Raw genomic sequence first — 21,077 nt, 5'->3', positions numbered from 1 at the left:
ACAGGGAGCCTGAGGTCAATCATCTGAGCTGCTCCCAGACTTGGCAGCAGACCCGTCTTTAAAGGTTGCATCGTTCTCACACATATCATCCAATTCTGTGATTATGATGAAGACATGATGCTGCATGACTTCTATCAAACAAACAAGTAAAATGTCACAATAAAATCCAATTACTGTACATTATTCACAAAGTGGTAAAAGAAATAATGAGAGAGCTGTTGTCCTGAGGTTTGCCTGAGACTAATGTAATTATAAACAATGAGAATCACATTGGACAAAGGCGTCTTACAGTTGGGGCGGTTCCACTTTACACTATAGGTCTACACAAATATATGTTTCTGCAGTGAGGGAAGAACGATTTAATTTAATTTAATTTAAACATATGTAGCCTAAGTGTGCCATCCACAGTAAACAAGAATTATTGTTCATAGCAACTCTATTTAGTCCAAATTCTCCAGTAGATTCACCTTGTTGTCAGTCCAGTCAAATGTATTTATAAAGCACATTAAAAAAAAAAAACACAGCTGCCCAAAGTGCTGTATAAAGGCAATATAAAGTGCAATCTTATTAAAAAAAAAACAAAAAAAAACAAACATACAAAATCACAATAAAACAATACAAATGCCCTGCTCAACCAGTGAAAACAAATGAGTTTTCAACAAAGATTTAAAAAATATATAAAGATTGGGCTGTTATAATACCCAGAGGAAGACTGTTGCAGAGTCTGGGACCAGCTACAGCAAATCCTGGTCCTCTCGAATATTGTATCGACTACCATGATTTTATGCATATTGTAGCACGTTATTGTTCTGCCATTTTTCAGGATATATCTATCTATCTAAAACTGCTGCAAAACAAATCTATCTATAAGTACAAATAAAGTCACCTGAACCTGATATATGACATATCAAAGAGCTGAGGTAGTCAGGTAAGGCTAAACTGGGTTAGTAAAGTTCAAACCCTGGATTTGCTGTATCACAGAGGCAGCCCACTTTTCAGTGTGGTTATGTCACTTATGCCACTAGTAACAGAACCACAGAGGTAACCTGGTCTGGCAAAAATAAATAAATAAATAAATAAATATATAAATAATAATAATATAAAACCTGGCAAAATAAAAATAAATAATAAAAATAAATAATAATAATAATAATAATAATAATAATAATAATAATAATAACCTGGTCCAGCAAAAAAAAAAAAAAATAATAATAATAATAATAATAATAATAATAATAATAATAACCTGGTCCAGCAGAATAAAAGTAAATATAAAAAGAAAATAAAAATGAAATAAATAAAATAAAACAATACATTAAAATGAAAATTAAAATGAGTCCGAGTTAAACTGCACTTGCTAAAATGCGCAAAGATGTTGAGTCAATGAAATCCAATCGAATCCGCTGGCTATGACTCGTTTTACAGAAATCGATTTTTGTTTAGCTTTAACAGCTTTATACTTTAATATTTTTTTTACTCAGCTGTGCAGCAAACGGCTTTGTGACACTCGTTTTCTCTAACCTGAGGTGGCACCACGTTAATATCGCCGTGCCAAGACCACGTGACTTACTTCCGGGTTTCATTCTGTCACGTGACCGGTCTAACTTCCTGGTTGGCTCAGGTGATCGTCTGAGCTGGCAGCTGGTAGCGTTTTTGTCCGTGTTTACTCCAGTAATGTGGTGATAAAACCTTTTCAACAACCCAAAATGGAGCGGTATGGATCGGAGGGAGAGGGGGACGAGCAGGAGACCCCGCTGCTCCCCGGAGACAAAGAAAGACGAGTCCAAAGAGGTAAAGCAACTCATATTATTGCTATGCATGCTGACGAGACATATACACAAAGCTACTTTAGGGGGTGGGATTAAATAAGTGTACACTTCTTCCCACATCCCTTTTGAGAATGTTCAATGTTTTTGTGGATGATATTTTATTTTATTTTATGGACTGTAATGGACATGTACTACATGATTTATGAACATACTCAAAATAAAATTCATTTCATTTCATTTTTACTTTATGGATCTACTTTGACAGTGGTTAAATCCAGGCTCAAAACAGTTCTATTTAACAGCTGTGCATACGACTGAAAGGTTTTTATTCTGCATTCTTCTGTTTTAATGTTAATTTTATGATGATTATATGTGATTATTTATGTTTTGATTTGTGTGATTTTAATGTCCTTTTTTTCTGTAAAGCATTTTGAATTACTACAAATAAACTTGCCTTGCCTTGGATTTTTAAAAAGCACAATCTGTCCCAAAGCATGTCATTTTACCCAAATTAGCTGTATTAAAAATGAGTTACCCAGTGTATTGTTGTGTGTGTTGCTTGTACAAATAACCCAGTGTATTGTTGTTATTTGCCTGTAGCCCCGGTGTGCTGCTCTGCCCGCTATGGTCTGGCTCTGTTGTCTTCGTATGGCTTTTTTGTGGTTTACTCTTTACGTGTGAACCTCAGTGTGGCGATGGTGGACATGCTCAACAACACCAACCGCCACACCAATACTAACTCCACCTCCGTGTGCCCTGCGCATTTTGACCCTCCACGACCCAAACGCAACCACACAGTAAGTACAAGCAAATGTGTAGTCTGGTGCCAACTAATGTGTGATCTAACCTATGACTGTCCACATTTTTTCCCCCATGTTTTGCCTGTGGATCGGAGAAGCTACTGTCTTCTAATACCCTATTGAAGCAATTACCATGCCTACATTAGCATCAATCTAATTTGGACCTTTGGATTCACCTAAAGTTAATCAAAACAACACGAAGAATAATTTTGGACCAACTTGTGCTCTCATAAACATGTAATAACAAATTGTATTCCCTGTAATTGTGTCTTGCAGGCCAGTGTTTACGACTGGGACTCTGAAACCCAGGGCTGGATCCTCGGCTCCTTCTTTTATGGGTACATCCTGACCCAGATCCCAGGAGGATATCTCGCAGGACGCCTTGGACCAAAGTGGCTCTTAGGCTTTGGTGTTTTGGGAACTGTCCTCTTTACACTGCTCACACCTGTAGCTGCTGACTGGGGAGCTGGCTACCTCATTGCTGTGAGAGCATTAGAGGGAGTAGGAGAGGTACGAAAGCAGTATTTACAGCATTTGTAAAAAGCTTCAAAGTTGTGTACTATATCATTGGATGACTGTAATATTGTGTTTGTTGTCAGGGAGTAACCTTTCCTGCAATGTATACTATGTGGGCAGCATGGGCCCCACCTTTGGAGAGAAGTCGACTGCTCACTATTTCATATATTGGTAAGATACAGAGGCCAATAAAAGGGTTTAACTAGAATATGTTAAAGGTCCTATATTATGTAAATTGAGTCTTGTGAGATTTTAGCCGTGTTAGAATGTTCTTACCTCATCAAAAACATACCTGGAGTTGTGTTTTGTTTCATTCACACATGTTTGAGTAATCCTGCATTATTGGGTTGTCCACATCTCCAAAGCGCAAAATGCTGTTCTACTTTGTGATTTTCAAGTTAACATCTGTCGTTTTTATATGCTTTTTAGATTGGCAATTGGCAATTTTAATGAAGGTGTATGGAGTTCACATAGGGAAAACATAGGGGGACACTTCCTGTATTACCACATGGCATCACTAAGTGGAGTGTTTTCAGTTTGAGAGAAGAACTCAGTCTAAATATGCAGGGTTTGTGCGTTGGACATGTGGGAATGAAACAAAACATAACTCCAGAAAATAGAATAATATGAACACTTTAATGAGCACATTTATGTACAAACCAATTTAAAGAACAGGAACCTGGACAGATTATTACTAAAATTATATGATAACAAATACTTCTGTTTTTTGAAGGAGCCCAACTTGGAACAGTTGTAGCCCTTCCGCTGTCTGGTGAAATCTGCTTTTATTTGGACTGGACCTATGTCTTTTATTTGTTTGGTATGTTGCAACTGGTTATTATTAATACATAAATTAATATGCATCATTATTATTTATTATAAATAAACAGAGGGTGGCAACATTTCATTGCAGTGATTCTGAACGTTTGGTTTGTTTCCAGGGGCTGTTGGACTGCTGTGGTTTGTCTTGTGGGCATTGCTTGTTTCAGATAGTCCAAATGATCATCCAAGGATTTCAGAGCAAGAGAGACTGTACATAATCTCTTCACTCAAGAATGAGGTAAAGATACATGTATATTATTATTATTATTATTATTATTATTATTATTATTATTGTATAATGATTTCTGTCTGCTCTGTCATGGAAGTGCATGTTACACAAGTCATTACACTTTATAATTGTATTTGTCTCGCTCGCACATGTTTTGTCATACCCTGATACATGAGACAGCATTTTAAAACCCTATATAGTTGTAACAAGCAGCAAAGCAGAAGTGTCTGTTTAACCTGATAACAAACCACTGTGTTAACATCGTGTTTTTCTTGTGCAAAGCTGTCCACCTCCACAGACCACATTCCCTGGAGATCCATACTGACGTCAGTGCCACTGTGGGCCATTGTCGTGGCTCACTTTTCCTACAACTGGACATTTTACACTCTCCTCACTCTGCTGCCAACTTACATGAAAGATGTTCTTGGATTTAGTATCCAACAGGTAAGTGAGTGAGTTCCAGATTATAGCTACATGGTGTAAGTTTCTACAAATCAAAACCTCTCAGGACTATGTGTGTAGGCCCTTGAGTTTCAGTCAGTTATAAACTAAAGCAAAGATAACTGTAACAGATGCCATCACCACAATCTTAATCCAATTTAAATTCTTAGGGATGCACCGATATCGGTGCCAGTATCAGTCCGATACCAGGCGCCAGTACTGTAGTCAATGGGCTGCGATACCAAGAGCCGATACAGCTGTGCGCCAGCTGACCATAAAGAAGCACATTAACTGTTGTGCACATCAAGATCAGCTTTAATCATATGTGAGTGCCTCATGAATAAAAAATACTTATGCTCTGTGAACTATAAAAAACTTCAAGAGTCCTATCTGCATGTGTTTACCATAGTAGCATGCTAATGTTGCAGAGTGGCGCTAGCGATTGTGGGATTGTGCTGCATTGTAATTTATTGTGTAATTGACAAACTTTTAATTTTAAATTTAGCGACTGAATAGAGCGGGTTCAGAGCTTTTGAAAAGGGTGTAGCATGTCCATATTGGTCAAAGTGTGGCCGTGATAAAAGTAAGACAATGCTCGCTGTTATGCTAACAGTGGTGCGTTAGCAGCTAGCTCATTAGCAGTTAGCTGTTAGCAGTTAGGGCAGAGCGCAGTCTGCAAAGAGGAAGTGGTAAATATTAAAGCCAGGTGCTTATCTTAATAAATGATATTTTAATTATACCTAATTACAGTGATTGCAGTAGAAATTTAAAGCAGCCTCTCAAATAAGTAATCCAAGATGAAAAGTAGACCATACTATGGTCTACTATGAAATTAGATTTACCCTGTAAAAATAATGTCTGATCTAATTGACTGATTTTTATTCTTGGCCATAGACTGTATATATAAATGGACATAACTAACCTGCTAACCATCGCGTTCCAAATAGGAAGTGCTCATGAGTACGCTTCTGGCTCCATCCACTGAAAAAAAAATCAAAGAAAAATGGTCACCTCTCTCTGTGATGATTTTTATCTTCAAATCAAGAGATAACCTTTTTTTTTTTTTTTACAGCATCTGTTCTTGACTCATAGAGTATAGTTCTCTGCTCAAACATATACAGTATTGTCAGTTTATCAGAACATAACATGATTTTTATGTCTTTTTTAGAACGGTATTCTGTCAGCTCTGCCTTACATGGGCTGTGCCATATTAGCCGTGCTCAGTGGGCAGTTTGCTGATTACCTGAGAGAAACACACCACTGTCCAACTGTCAGGGTCCGGAAAGTATTTTCACTTGTGGGTAAGTGTATTTCAGTCACAGAGCACCATGGCGAGGGCATCTTGTCACACACTAGAGCACAGAGAAAATAAGGAAATAAGAAATGCTGTTGGTGCAAATAGATTTTATACTGCAATATTAAAATGTGTTGAGCCACAGTCATTATTTTGATTCTCACCTTTGTCAATGGAATATTTTAAACTCCCCAATGCCCTCCACAATTTACATTTGGGAAATAATGACATTTTGTGTATATTAATTGCATTAAAAATGAAACCATATATTGGAGCTTTTTTTTTTTTTTTTTAGTTATGTTGATTTATTCAAAACTTATTTGACCGTGTCCGCTACCCTTATCTTTTTCCAATAGGCATGATTGGGCCGGCCATTTTCCTGGTGGCAGCAGGATATACAGGCTGTAATTACATATTGGCTGTGACGTTTCTGACAATCTCTTCTTCATTGGGAGGAGTGTCTGCATCTGGCTTCAACATCAACCATCTGGACATTGCTCCATCGTAAGAACCCGTGCTGACACTAATAAACTTAAATGGGTTTACATGTCAACTTTTTCACATTTAGTTCATGTTTTTATTGCAGGTTTGCTGGAATTCTACTTGGAATCACCAACACTTTTGCCACTATTCCTGGAATGGTTGGACCAGTTATAGCAAGATCACTTACTGCAAATGTAAGAAATGTACAATATGTGCTCATTTAGATTTAGAAGTAACAGTTGGGGTTTTGCACTTAACCAAACAAAACTGCCCCCTTGCATGGGGCTGCTGATCCCGTAGAGACTACAGAGCTGTTTTAAACCCTCAGAGAATCGGTGCAGTGTTGACTTGGTGCACATGAACACTGAACATTGTACACAAATTAACCTACTTTATATCATATTTTTGAATTGAACAATTGAATGGGATTCTTGCTTAGCCAGAAGTACCACCACAAAGAAAGTGTGGTTTAGTAGCATTTAGAGACAAAAGAGGATGGGACATTTTACTCATGAATCTAATACTTCCATAATTTTACTTTGTACATTATGAACATGGGTCATATTTAGGTGTTGTGGCGCCCTCTTGTGGTGAATGTATTGTTTTTGGTCATTTTTTGGGTTTTACACGTTAGTGGCTCTGTGGAGCAACCTCAGTGAACACTAGATTTAGTTCTGTTTACTTTACTTTTGGGTCGGCCTTGTTCACACACACCACGAGTTATACACCCCAAACATGCACCATAAACCAGTGCATCATTCATCCCATATGGGGCCACAGTGGCTCAGTGGTTAGACTGTTGGTCCCAACCCGAAGGTCGGAGGATCGAGTCCCGCTCGGACCAAGTTCTGTTGGTCCTTAGGCAAGACACTTCACCCACATTGCCTAGTATGAAAGTGGTGTGTGTGCGAATGATAGGTGGTGGTCGGAGGGGCCAATGGCACAGATTGGCAGCCTCGCTTCCATCAGTCTGCCCCAGGGCAGCTGTGGCTACAATAGTAGCTTACCATCACCAAGTGTGGAAGTGAATGAATAATGACTATAGTGTAGTGCTTTGAAAAAGCGCATTACAAGTGTAAGCCATTATTATTATTATCCCAAATACGCACCATGAGCCAAGTACTTCTTCTCGCACGGCAGACCGCACATGCCGGCCCAAGGCCGCGTTCACCACACTCCAGAGTGCGAGTGGAGCAGCTCCATTAATGGAGTAATGGCAGTGTGAAAACAACCTTTATTGTGTATGTTTTGCAGAACACCATGGAGGAATGGCAGACTGTCTTCTACATCGCCGCTGCCATCAACCTGTTTGGGGCAACGTTTTACACGGCATTTGGTCAAGGTTCTGTTCAGCCGTGGGCAGTTATGTCAACATTTAACCATGACGACTGAGAAAGGAAATACCACAGTCTGCCCTAATGGTATTTTATATTGTGAATATCTGACGAGGAAATAGCAGCTGAGATATTAAGGACTAAAAAGTTAGTAAGTGCAAGAGTGCTAGCGTGTTACTGGTTTCTGGGGAGTATGTGTTGTCCTTGTCTTTACAGTAAGGATGAAAACATAATAAGCTATTTTAAAGTTGCTGTTTTTGTGCACACAAATACTTGGCCTTTGAATGATTTTTTGTTTTGTTTTTTTTATCGTTAATTGTACTATGAAAGAAGGATATGTAACTGCACTTATTATCAATACTGTCGTTTAAACCAATCACATTGGCCTGTTCTCAATTGGGAATTCAAAAATATTCTGTATGAATCAGATGTCAACACTACAAAAGGGAACCAAATAAAAGAAGACTTGAGTCTGTGACCAAGAGCTTTTATGCAGGATTTTGCACCCTGTTTCAATCCTCAGGAATCAAGAATAAACATTAATGATTTATTACAGTTGACAGGACACAATTGTTACTTTTAATCACATCTTAATATTGTACCAGTGAGATCCTGATTGTAAAACCCTTTATTCCATAAATCATGGGTGGCATTTATAGATTGTGCCTTGACAAATGTCTAGTTTTGCCAGTTTATTAAATGACTTTTTAAATATTATGTTTACATGATTTTACAGTGATGGTGCCTCGCAGTTTTACTTCAGTCATGTAGCCACTGTCCTAAAAACGAATGAAATGTTAATGTAAACTGTTGTGTCAGTTTTATTCTTTTTTATTTTATGACCTTTTCAAGCAGATTAATCAATCATGAAAATACTCATTAAACACGATTAAACACCATGCACCGAGTGTGTGTAAATATCATGACACAGAGTGAGTAGAGTAACGCAGAGTTATACATATGAGCAAAACACTGCGCATTTTCCCCAAATGTCTCCGAACACGGCCAATCTCTGCAGAGAGTTTGTCTGAGACAATGAACTACAATGAACTGAATTACAAACAAAACGACTGTCTGGATAAACCCAACTTTATATAAGAGTGAAAATAAAAGCGTTTAGGGTCATCACAGCTCCGTGCGCTTCATCTGTAGATTACATAATGACATAAAGGGAGATCTGTGCACATCGTTTACGTTTATAGAAATGAGACTTAAAACCACTGATGGAGCCCCTGCACCGCACTATGGCTGCACACGGACTAAAGGACAGGGTTTGGTGTAATATTTGTTAGGGCTGAGGACAGAGGATGAGTCTGTTCAGTGGATGGTGAATATTGTAATGCCCCGTATTCACAGGTAAGAAGCACACGCCTTGTTCCTTGCAAACGGATTTATTGTCAAAGTGATGGCTCTCAAATGAGCCACAGCTCACACTAACTCTTCACTTAAAATCGGACCTCCGCCTTCAGTCTCGCTTTTCTTAAGCATGACAAAAACTAAATCTGGCCTTTTAACACCAAACACATTTATAAAACATCCCACAGCGCCCCCTCTGGATGCAACAGGGATAAAACAAGAACACAAAGGGCAATGTGGGGTCTGGGGGAATGAGGACAAGAGAATTGATGAGGGCCTGTTTGAGGGTGAAGAATGCGTCCTGGCAGTCTGATGTCCATGTAAAGGGGTTATTGTTCTTGAGGAGGTGGAACAAGGGCGCTCCGCTGCAGGAAAAACCTCTAACAAACCTCCTGTAGCAAGAGGCCAGTCCCAGGAAGCACTTGAGCGGTTTCTGGTTGCCCGGCACTGGCCAGTCTCGGACAGCCTGGATCTTCTCCTGGAGTGTTCTGATGCCCTCCCGTTCACCTTGTGGCTGAGGAACTCGACCTCCCGCTGCATGAAGCGACACTTATCTGGGTGCAGCTTCAATCCTGCAGCGATCCTCTCCAGCACCAGCCGCAAGGAACTCAGGGCCGCCTGGAAGGTCTTCCCATGGACAAGGACGTCATCCAGATACACTAAGCACTCCTGACGGGGAAAATTAGCAAGAATACGATCCATAAGTCTCTCAAATGTCCCTGGGGCATTGCATAGCCCAAAACTAAGGACCTTGAATTGCCATGCCCCCTGCCAGGGCTGAATGCAGTCTTTAGTCTCGATTCAGGGGTGAGAGGGACCTGCCAATAGCCGCTACGTAAATCCAATGAGGAGAACCACGATGATCCCGACACTAAATCCAGGGTCTCATCCACACAAAGAAGGGGATAGCAGTCCTTCCTTGTTACCTTGTTTAATGGCCTATAGCCCACACAACCTCCATCTTGGGCTCTTTTTCCTTGGGACCATGACCACAGCTGATGACCATGGGCTATCAGAAGGTTCAATTATACCGGGCTCCAACATGGCTTGGACCTCAATATCAGCAGCCTCCTGTCGTATCATGGGCAGACGGCGGGGGCAAACTTTGATGGGTCGTGCATCTCCTGTGTCAATGTGGTGCTCAACTAGGTGTGTGAGCCCCACCTTGTTATCATTAAGTGCAAACAAGCCCCTAAATTCCCACAGGACCTGCCACAGTTCAGCCTGCTGCGGCTCATCTAACCCCCGGCAGTTCATCTCCCAGATACCCCTGATGGCCTCTGCTCTGTCATCTGGTAGATATAGCTGCTGGTGAGAGAAGACTGCGACCTGCGGGGGCGATGGGTTGGACAAGGGTGGTGAAGATAGGTCAGGCTGGATAGTCTCTGAGAGCACAGATGTTCAACAGGTGGGTACAACTGGGGTAGCTTGGCTGTAGGGTGAAATAAGCTGAACAACCTGCCAGCCTGGAAGAACCAGTATGCCCGCCCTTAAGTTCAATACACATCCAAGAAACCTGAGGAGATCGAGGCCCAGTACACACGGGTCTTTAATGTCAGCCACCCAGGCCTGGAAGGTCACGAAAACACCCCCTATAGCGAAAACAAAAGTCCCCTGTCCTCTCATAGCAGCCGTCTGCCCAGTCACTGGCCTCAATTTCACTGAAGTTGGTTCTAAGACGGTCCCATCTGGAACAACATCAGGTCTCACAAATGTAGCTGTAGCTCCTGTATCAGCAAGGGCTGGGCAGGAAACATTTCCAACCAACACTGGAACATGGCATCGAAAGCCCACCTCTGTCCAGCCCACAGTCTCCACGGCATCCGCATGTGGGGAAGTATCACTGTTTCCTTCTCCTGAAGGACATTCCCGGTGGATGGTGAACGGGGCCTGTGGCGTCCGGGCTACACAGACCCTCTCCTGTTTCCCTGCTAACTATTAGCGTCTGGGCAGCGACAGAGAGTGTGACCAGGCTGGCCATACCCCCAACAGGTGGGTGAGGGTGCAGGGGTACGCAGTTTATCGGCACTCCGGGGTCCCACAGACAGAGTTTTCACGGCACGCCCAAGCAGGTTTAAACTCTGACACCTCCTTAGCAGCGGGAGCAGCCACCACAGGTGGAGGCATGGTTTGTTTTGTGGCCCAGATGGCAGTCTCTCTCTCCAAGGCTAATTCCAGCGTCTGACTCAGTGTGACAGGGTGGGCGCGCTGCACATGCAGGCGCAGTTCAACTAGAGTCAGAGCATGCATAAACTGGTCACGGACGAGCTCGCTCTGGATCACACTTGGCAAAGAGGTGTACGCAGGTCTGCCCAGGCTCTCGATCTCATGAGCTAGAGATCGGAGCGATTCACCCGGCTGCCTCACACGGTTTTTGAATTCACAGCGTAAAGAGTGTTTCAGATTAAACATTCTGGCCAGTGGCACGGTCATGCGGCTCCAGCGTCCACTGAGCTGCGTCCCAGTGGCGGAAATCAGAAAAGTCCGGGTTCCGCGAAATAAAGGTCTCAGAGGACATGTCAGCGCAAGCAGGCATGACTATGGAGCACTGATCCTCTGATCCTGTGAATGAGCGTTCTCCTTGGGAAACATCTTTTCCAGTTTTACGGCAGTAGGGACGAATCTCCAGCTTCTGGCACCAATGTAATGCCCCATATTCACAGGTAAGAAGCACACGCCTTGTTCCTTGCAAACGGGTTTATTGTCAAAGTGATGGCTCTCAATCGAGCTGCTGTTAAGCCATAGCTCATGCTAACTTTTAAAACAAAATCAGACCTCTGCTTTCAGTCCCGCTTTTCTAAGCATAACAAAAACTAAATCTGGCTTTTTAACACCAAACACATTCATAAATCATCCCACAGCGCCCCCTCCTGATGCAACAGGGATGAGGGCAGAGGCTGAGGACAGAGGACAGAGGCTGTGGACTGAGGACAGAGGCTGTGGACTGAGGACAGAGGATGTGGACAGAGGCTGTGGACAGAGGCTGTGGACAGAGGCTGAGTTTGAGGCTGAGGACAGAGGCTGTGGACAGAGGCTGAGTTTGAGGCTGAGGACAGAGGACAGAGGATGAGTCTGTACAGTGGATGGTGCATATCTAACTGTTGGAGGTGGCTCATGTTTAAAGTTTTCAGAGTCACAGTCTGTTTTTTCAACAGCAGCAGTTTCTCTCATGCACAAACACTGGAGACATTTAAGTAACTCAGAACTATTTAGACAGTCCTTATCGTGGCAGACTGTGATGCAATCACACAATCCTGTTTTGGCTTAAGGGGCTTCGTGGTCAATTTGACAAATTTGGATAATCCCAAACTCATCCCGCCCACGTGACTATCCGTGTATACTTCCGTCTTATTTGTTCTCTGCCTCCTGTTAGACTCAGGTGATCGTGTGACCAGCTGACAGTTTTTTTACTTTGTTTAGTTCATTAATGTGGTAGTAAACTCTTTTCAACGACACAAAATGAAGCAGTCCGGATCAGAGGGAGAGAGGGACAAGCAGGAGCTCCATGGAGAGAAAGAAAGACTAGTCCAAAGAGGTAAAGGAACTCCTCTTATTGCTCTGCATGCTGACTGGACAAGCACAGCTGTTTTATGGATTTAAAAAAGCATGTAATTGTACCCAACATGTCATTATTACTTGGCTATATTGTACGACTGAGTATGGCGGAGTATAAAGGTCACTTAAAAAAGAAAAACAATAATGCAGGGTCTACGAGAACATAAATTTTACAAAAAATAAACTCAGTTTTATGAGAATACAGTTGTAATTTTAAAAGAATAAAGTTGTGAAAGTCAAGATGTAATTTTATCCAGATTTAGGGTAACCAACCAAAAGAGTGCAAAAGAATGGACCTTATTTCATAGTAGAACTTTATATTGCTGGCCTTTTGTTGAATAATTTCCCCAGAAATGAGCCCCATGCGCCTCTGTGTGTAGCTGAGCACTCCTGGGCAGGACACTCACAGGTGTAGGAGTCTTTGCATGCAGTGTACCTGGAACATCCACGGATACAGGGTGTACGCAGTGCTCCAGAGCCTGTACTGGGAAACAGCGAGGACAGAATGTGCTGTCGAACTTAGGCTACATTATAATCGGTACGTAAAACCGAGGGCTGCCCAGTGCGCACGGCTCCACAAGCCCATAATGAGGGGCTGAAGTTATCCACAATGAACACATCTTTGAACGGTGATTGTGCTCAAAGTTGCCATGTTTAGAAGTGGAGCGGAGTATGGGTATGCACTGAGACTCCACCTGTTTGCGGCTCGGAGCACAGTCTGTGTCCTGCCCAATGAGCCCCAGGGGGCGCCACGCTCTGCAGCTTTTTTTCAAGGCAGAGTCCAATTTTTTTTTTTTTTAACCTGACCCTTATAATCCATCGTAGTGTTGAATCTGAATAACCCAGTGTATTGTTGTTATTTGCCTGTAGCCCCGGTGTGCTGCTCTGCCCGCTATGGTCTGGCTCTGTTGTCTTTGTGTGGCGTTTTTGTGGTTTACTCTTTACGTGTGAACCTCAGTGTGGCGATGGTGGACATGCTCAACAACACCAACCACCACACCAGTACTAACTCCACCTCTGTGTGCCCTGCACATTTTGAGCCTCCACGGCCCAAACACAACCACAGAGTAAGTACAAGCAAATGTGTAGTCAGAAAAGTAGTTAGAAAGTAAGCAAATATTGGTCTGTGGGCAGGGTGGGGTGGGGCTGGGGAGGTCCGGCTCCAGGTCCAGGGGCAGGGGGGGTCTGCTATGTGTACAAAGACTGACTGAACGAAACAAGGACCAATGGACCAATCTAAATCGGTTACTGCCCCTGGGTTCACCTAGAGTTAATAAAAACTACACCAAAAATATTTTTGGAGCAACCAGGAATAAACACAAGACCTCAAAAAGCCTGAATCTTTGTCGTCTTACTTACGCTCTCATAAACATGTTGTATTCTCTTTACTTGTGTTTTGCAGGCCAGTGTTTATGACTGGGATCCTAAAACTCAGGGCTGGATCCTCGGCTCCTTCTTTTATGGGTACATCCTGACCCAGATCTCAGGAGGATATCTCGCAGGACGCTTTGGACCAAAGTGGGTCTTAGGCTTTGGTGTTTTGGGAACTGTCCTCTTTACACTGCTCACACCTGTAGCTGCTGACTGGGGAGCTGGCTACCTCATTGCTGTGAGAGCATTAGAGGGAGTAGGAGAGGTACGAAAGCAGTATTTACAGCATTTGTAAAAAGCTTCAAAGTTGTGTAATATATCATTGGATGACTGTAATATTGTGTTTGTTGTCAGGGAGTAACCTTTCCTTCAATGTATACTATGTGGGCAGCATGGGCCCCACCTTTGGAGAGAAGTCGACTGTTCACTATTACATATATTGGTAAGATACAGAGGCCAATAAAAGGGTTTAACTAGAATATGTTAAAGGTCCTATATTATGTAAATTGAGTCTTGTGAGATTTTAGCCGTGTTAGAATGTTCTTACCTCATCAAAAACATACCTGGAGTTGTGTTTTGTTTCATTCACACATGTTTGAGTAATCCTGCATTATTGGGTTGTCCACATCTCCAAAGCTCAAAATGCTGTTCTACTTTGTGATTTTCAAGTTAACATCTGTCTTTTATCTGCTTTTTAGATTGGCGATTGGCAATTTTAATGAAGGTGTATGGAGTTCACATAGGGAAAACATAGGGGGACACTTCCTGTATTACCACATGGCATCACTAAGTGGAGTGTTTTCAGTTTGAGAGAAGAACTCAGTCTAAATATGCAGGGTTTGTGCGTTGGACTCCAGAAAATAGAATAATATGAACCCTTTAATGAGCACATTTATGTACAAACCAATTTAAAGAACAGGAAACTGGACAGATTATTACTAAAATTATATGATAACAAATACTTCTGTTTTCTGAAGGAGCCCAACTTGGAACAGTTGTAGCCCTTCCGCTGTCTGGTGAAATCTGCTTTTATTTGGACTGGACCTATGTCTTTTATTTGTTTGGTATGTTGCAACTGGTTATTATTAATACATAAGTTAATATGCATCATTATTATTTATTATAAATAAATAGAGGGCGGCAACAATTCAGGGCAGTGATTCTGAACGTTTGGTTTGTTTCCAGGGGCTGTTGGACTGCTGTGGTTTGTCTTGTGGGCATTGCTTGTTTCAGATAGTCCAAATGATCATCCAAGGATTTCAGAGCAAGAGAGACTGTACATAATCTCCTCACTCAAGAATGAGGTAAAGATACATGTATATTATTATTATTATTATTATTATTATTATTATTATTATTATTATTATTATTATTATTGTTGTTGTTGTTGATTTCTGTCTGGAAGTGCATGTTACACAAGTCATTACACTTTATAATTGTATTTGTCTCGCTCGCACATGTTTTGTCATACCCTGATACATGAGACAGCATTTTAAAACTCTATATACAGTGAGGCAAATATGTATTTGAACACCCTGTGATTTTGCAAGGTCTCCCACTTAGAAATCATGGAGGGGTCTGAAATTTTCATCTTAGGTGCATGTCCACTGTGAGAGACAATCTAAAAAAAAATCTGGAAATCACATTATATGATTTTTTAAATAATTTATTTGTATGTTACTGCTGCAAATAAGTATTTGAACACCTGTCTATCAGCTATAATTCTGACCCTCAAAGACCTGTTAGTCCACCTTTAAAAGGTCCACCTCCACTCCACTTATTATCCTAAATTAGAAGCACCTGTTTGACGTCGTTAGCTGCATAAAGACACCTGTCCACCCCATACAATCAGTAACTCCAACTACTAACATGGCCAAGACCAAACAACTGTCAAAATGCACAAGAGACAAAATTGTAGACCTCCACAAGGCTGGAAAGGGCTACGGGGCAATTGCCAAGCAGCTTGGTGAAAAAAGATCCACTGTTGGAGCAATTATTAGAAAATGGAAGAAGCTAAACATGACTGTCAATCTCCCTCGGACTGGGGCTCCATGCAAGATCTCACCTCGTGGGGTCTCAATGATCCTAAGAAAGGTGAGGAATCAACCCAGAACTACACGGGAGACGTCATGGTTTAAAATCATGCATGGCACAGAAGGTTCCCCTGCTTAAACCAGCACATGTCCAGGCTCGTTTTAAGTTTGCCAATGACCATTTGGATGACCCAGAGGAGTCATGAGAGAAAGTCATGTGGTCAGATGAGACCAAAATAGAACTTTTGGTCTTTATTCCACTTGTCGTGTTTGGAGGAAGAAGAATGATGAGGACCATCCAAAAAACACCATCCCTACTGTGAAGCATGGGGGTGGAAACATCATGCTTTGGGGGTGTTTTTCTACACATGGGACAGGACGACAGCACTGTATTAAGGAGAGGATGACCAGGACCATGTATTTCAAGATTTTGGGAAACAACCTCCTTCCCTCAGTCAGAGCATTGAAGATCGGTCGTGGCTGGGTCTTCCAACATGACAATGACCCGAAGCACACAGCCAGGATAACCAAGGAGTGGCTCCGTAAGAAGCATATCAAGGTTCTGGAGTGGCCTAGCCAGTCTCCAGACCTAAATCCAATAGGAAATCTTTGGAGGGAGCTCAAACTCTGTTTCTCAGCCCAGAAACCTGACTGATCTAGAGAAGATCTGTGTGGAGGAGTGGGCCAAAATCCCTCCTGCAGTGTGTGCAAGCGTGGTGAAAAACTACAGGAAACGTTTGACCTCTGTAATTGCAAACAAAGGCTACTGTACCAAATATTAACATTGATTTTCTCAGGTGTTCAAGTGCTTATTTGCAGCAGTAACATACAAATACATTATTTAAAAAAATATATATAAAAAATAAATCTGGAAATCACATTGTAGATTATGTCTCTCACAGTGGACATGCACCTAAGATGAAAATTTCAGACCCCTCCATGATTTCTAAGTGGGAGAACTTGCAAAATCACAGAGTGTTCAAATACTTATTTGCCTCCCTGTAGTTCTAACAAGCAGTAAAGCAGAAGTGTCTGCTTAACCTGATAACAAACCACTGTATTAACATCGTGTTTTTGTTGTGCAAAGCCGTCCACCTCCACAGACCACATTCCATGGAGATCCATAGTGACGTCAGTGCCACTGTGGGCCATTGTCGTGGCTCACTTTTCCTACAACTGGACATTTTACACTCTCCTCACACTGCTGCCAACTTACATGAAAGATGTTCTTGGATTTAGTATCCAACAGGTAAGTGAGTGAGTTCCAGATTATAGCTACATGGTGTAAGTGTCTACAAATCAAAACCTCTCAGGACTATGTATGTGTAGGGTGTAGCATGTCCATATTGGTCAAAGTGGCCGTGATAAAAGTAAGACAATGCTCGCTGTTATGCTAACAGTGGCGCATTAGCAGCTAGTTCATTAGCAGTTAGCTGTTAGCAGCTAGCTCCTTAGCAGTTAGCTGTTAGCAGTTAGGGCAGAGCGTAGTCTGCAAAGAGGAAGTGGTAAATATTAAAGCCAGTAGACCATACTATGAAAATCCTATGAAATTAGATTTACCACTATAACTGAACCCCTGTAAAAATAATGTCTGATCTAATTGACAGATTTTTATTCTTGGCCATAGACTGTATATATAAATGGACATAACTAACCTGCTAACCATTGCGTTCCAAATAGGAAGTGCTCATGGGTACGCTTCTGGCTCCATCCACTCTGAAAAAATCAAAGAAAAATGGTCACCTCTCTCTGTGACTGTTGCAGTGAACCTTGTCATTTTAGTCTCAAAATGCTTATATTAACCCTATACATGATCCTGGGGTTTTTATCTTCAAATCAAGAGATAACCTGTTTTTTTTTTTTTTTTTTTTTACAGCATCTGTTCTTGACTCAGAGGATAGTTCTCTGCTCAAACATATACAGTATTGTCAGTTTATCAGAACATAACATGATTTTTATATCCTTTTTAGAACGGTATTCTGTCAGCTCTGCCTTACATCGGCGGTGCCATATTAGCCGTGCTCAGTGGGCAGTTTGCTGATTACCTGAGAGAAACACACCACTGTCCAACTGTCAGGGTCCGGAAAGTATTTTCACTTGTGGGTAAGTGTATTTCAGTCACAGAGCACCATGGTGAGGGCATCTTGTCTCACACTAGAGCACAGAGAAAATAAGGAAATAAGAAATGCCGTTGGTGCAAATAGATTTTATACTGCAATATTAAAATGTGTTGAGCCACAGTCATTATTTTGATTCTCACCTTTGTCAATGGAATATTTTAAACTCCCCAATGCCCTCCACAATTTACACTTGGGAAATAATGACATTTTGTGTATATTAATTGCATTAAAAATGAAACCATATATTGGAGCTTTTTTAGTTACATTGATTTATTCAAAACTTATTTGACTGTGTCCTCTACATTATCTTTTTCCAATAGGCATGATTGGGTCAGCCATTTTCCTGGTGGCAGCAGGATATACAGGCTGTAATTACATATTGGCTGTGACGTTTCTGACAATCTCTTCTTCATTGGGTGGAGTGACTACATCTGGCTTCAACATCAACCATCTGGACATTGCTCCATCGTAAGAACCCGTGCTGACACTAATAAACTTAAATGGGTTTACATGTCAACTTTTTCACATTTTGGCAATTTTTTTATTGCAGATTTGCTGGAATTATTTTTGGAATCACCAACACTTTTGCCACTATTCCTGGAATGGTTGGACCAGTTATAGCAAGATCACTTACTGCAAATGTAAGAAATGTACAATATGTGCTCATTTAGATTTAGAAGTAACAGTTGGTTTTGCACTTAACCAAACAAAACTGCCCCCTTGCATGGGGCTGCTGATCTCGAGAGCAAATACGTTCTGTAGAGACTACAGAGCTGTTTTAAACCCCCAGAGAATCGGTGCAGTGTTGACTTGGTGCACATGAACACTGAACATTGTACACAAATCAACCTACTTTATATCATATTTTTGAATTGAACAATTGAATGGGATTCTTGCTTAGCCAGAAGTACCACCACAAAGAAAGTGTGGTTTAGTAGCATTTAGAGACAAAAGAGGATGGGACATTTTACTCATGAATCTAATACTTCCATAATTTTACTCTGTACATTATGAACATGGGTCATATTTAGGTGTTGTGGCGCCCTCTTGTGGTGAATGTATTGTTTGAATGTATCATTTTTTTGGGCATAGATTGCATTTTAGGTTTTCACACGTTAGTGGCTCTGTGGAGCAACCTCAGTGAACACTAGATTTAGTTCTGTTTACTTTACTTTTGGGTCGGCCTTGTTCACACACACCACGAGTTATTCATCCCAAACATGCACCATAAACCACATGAGAGTTCATCAGCTCAGTGCATCATTCATCTCAAACACGCACCATGAGCCAAGTACTTCTTCTCGCACCGCAGACCGCACATGCCGGCCCAAGGCCGCGTTCACCACACTCACCACACTCCAGAGTGTGAGTGGAGCAGCTCCATTACTTCCTGTTTCAAGCGCTCTTGGAGCTGCCGTTTACTGCGGTCCAGAGTGTGACTGTTGAGTTCACTCCGGCCCAGGCTCACCGCTACCAGAGCGAATGCTCTTTTACAGACTCAACTAATGGCAGTGTGAAAACAACCTCTATTGTGTATGTTTTGCAGAACACCATGGAGGAATGGAAGACTGTCTTCTACATTGCCACTGCCATCAACCTGTTTGGGGCAACGTTTTACACGGTATTTGGTCAAGGTTCTGTTCAGCCGTGGGCAGTTAAGTCAACATTTAACCCTGACGACTGAGGGAGGAAATACCAGTTTTCCCTAATGGTATTTTATATTGTGAATATCTGACGAGTAAATAGCAGTTGAGAAATTAAGGAGGTTAAAATGGTTAAAGATAAGCAGAAAGCGACATGGAGGAATGATGACTCGGTCAGGGGACAGAAAAGGGAGTGCCGGAGGGCCGAGCGGGAATGGCGCAAGTCAAAGCTCCAGGTTCATTATGAGATTTACAGAGAAAAGATGCACATGTACATCCACACTTTATGTAGAACAAGGCAAAGGTTTTCTGACATTATTGGAAGTTGCAGTAACACCTCTTGTGTCCTGTCTGCAACAGTAAACAGATTAACAAACCCCCCAGCTCAACTGCCGTTAGAGCTAATTTCCACATCCAAGTGCAATAAGTTTGCAGTATTCTTTAATGACAAGGTCCAGGGCATTAAAAATGACATCAATTCCACGACGCAAATAACACCCCAGCAGCCACCTGGACACTTAGAGCTGACTCACTTTGCACCTGTAACTGACAAAACTGTCCCAGAGATCTATTTATTTATTTTTAGTTTTATTTGAAGGACAGTGTGCAGATGCATTAAAAAGATGGCTGCACCAGATTTAGCAAAATGCTAATTTCCATCTGTAGTCCTTTGTCACAAACATTAAAAAACAATTTACATATGAAAAGTGCAATACAAAAGATAATATACAAATGTACAAAATTTTCTATACATAGTGCAAACTACAAGTTATTGTAGAGAAGATCGTCACCAGTCTGAGTTCATCTACAGACTTGAGTCTGTGCTCAACAGTTTGCTGTCACCACTCACTTGCATAGTTAATATGTCACTTCAATCTGGAACATTCAGAAGCGCTTTGAAACCTGCGGTTATCAAGCCTCTCCTAAAGAAGAGCAGTGTTGATGCCACAATATTGAACAATTACTGAAAATCTCACAAATCTGCCGTTTTTAGGCAAAGTCCTAGAAAAAGTTGTTTACCGACAGCTTATTAACTTCCTCCAAATGAACAACTCCTTTGATGTTTTCCAATCAGGTTTTAGACCCACCACAGCACTGAGACTGCTCTTATCAAGGTGACAAATGACATCTGCCTGAACACTGATGCAGGCAAAGTCTCAGTCTTGATCCTGTTAGATCTGAGTGCTGCTTTTGACACTGTGGATCATGGGATCCTCTTACAGAGACTAGGGGGCTGGGAGGGCATCTGTGGTACTGCACTAAACTGGTTCAAGTCCTATCAAGAAAACAGGGAGTATTTTGTTGAAATTG

At 41.6% G+C, this 21,077-nt stretch overlaps 1 protein-coding gene across 3 annotated transcripts; it reads left to right on the top strand.

Moving 5' to 3' along the window:
- The first annotated feature begins 1,586 nt into the window (after window positions 1–1,586).
- Window positions 1,587–19,807, top strand: LOC117382836 (sialin-like). Of its 3 annotated transcripts, none has more exons than XM_033980070.2 (11): window positions 1,587–1,791; window positions 2,370–2,566; window positions 2,846–3,079; window positions 3,169–3,256; window positions 3,819–3,905; window positions 4,027–4,145; window positions 4,419–4,580; window positions 5,746–5,878; window positions 6,228–6,375; window positions 6,458–6,548; window positions 7,609–8,495. In XM_033980070.2, the coding sequence occupies exons 1-11, from the start codon at window positions 1,707–1,709 to the stop codon at window positions 7,744–7,746; spliced, it is 1,482 nt and encodes a 493-aa protein (XP_033835961.1). In that variant the 5' UTR covers window positions 1,587–1,706; the 3' UTR covers window positions 7,747–8,495. The 3 variants fall into 3 exon arrangements, with proteins under 3 accessions (XP_033835961.1, XP_055083190.1, XP_055083191.1); XM_055227215.1 differs by lacking the exons at window positions 2,846–3,079; window positions 3,169–3,256; window positions 3,819–3,905; ... (4 more) ...; window positions 6,458–6,548; window positions 7,609–8,495 and adding exons at window positions 14,002–14,235; window positions 14,325–14,412; window positions 14,948–15,034; ... (4 more) ...; window positions 18,674–18,764; window positions 19,670–19,807 and having other exon boundaries at window positions 1,610–1,791; XM_055227216.1 differs by lacking the exons at window positions 1,587–1,791; window positions 2,370–2,566; window positions 2,846–3,079; ... (6 more) ...; window positions 6,458–6,548; window positions 7,609–8,495 and adding exons at window positions 12,504–12,579; window positions 13,470–13,666; window positions 14,002–14,235; ... (6 more) ...; window positions 18,674–18,764; window positions 19,670–19,807.
- The last annotated feature ends 1,270 nt before the right edge of the window (window positions 19,808–21,077 follow it).

The sequence above is a fragment of the Periophthalmus magnuspinnatus genome, chromosome 15 (genome assembly GCF_009829125.3).
Source record: "Periophthalmus magnuspinnatus isolate fPerMag1 chromosome 15, fPerMag1.2.pri, whole genome shotgun sequence".
Taxonomy (NCBI): domain Eukaryota; kingdom Metazoa; phylum Chordata; class Actinopteri; order Gobiiformes; family Gobiidae; genus Periophthalmus; species Periophthalmus magnuspinnatus.
Note: the sequence above shows the minus strand (reverse complement) of the source record. Positions and strands in the feature narration are given on the sequence as shown.

What these genes read in the sequence shown, in the direction of transcription:
- LOC117382836 (XM_055227215.1), top strand. Translation starts at nt 1,707, where the DNA reads ATGGAGCGGTATGGATCGGAGGGAGAGGGGGACGAGCAGGAGACCCCG. An exon ending in GTTCACTATTACATATATTG is followed by an intron (nt 14,413 to 14,947) that starts GTAAGATACAGA and finishes TGTTTTCTGAAG; the next exon opens with GAGCCCAACTTGGAACAGTT. An exon ending in CTATGTCTTTTATTTGTTTG is followed by an intron (nt 15,035 to 15,155) that starts GTATGTTGCAAC and finishes GTTTGTTTCCAG; the next exon opens with GGGCTGTTGGACTGCTGTGG.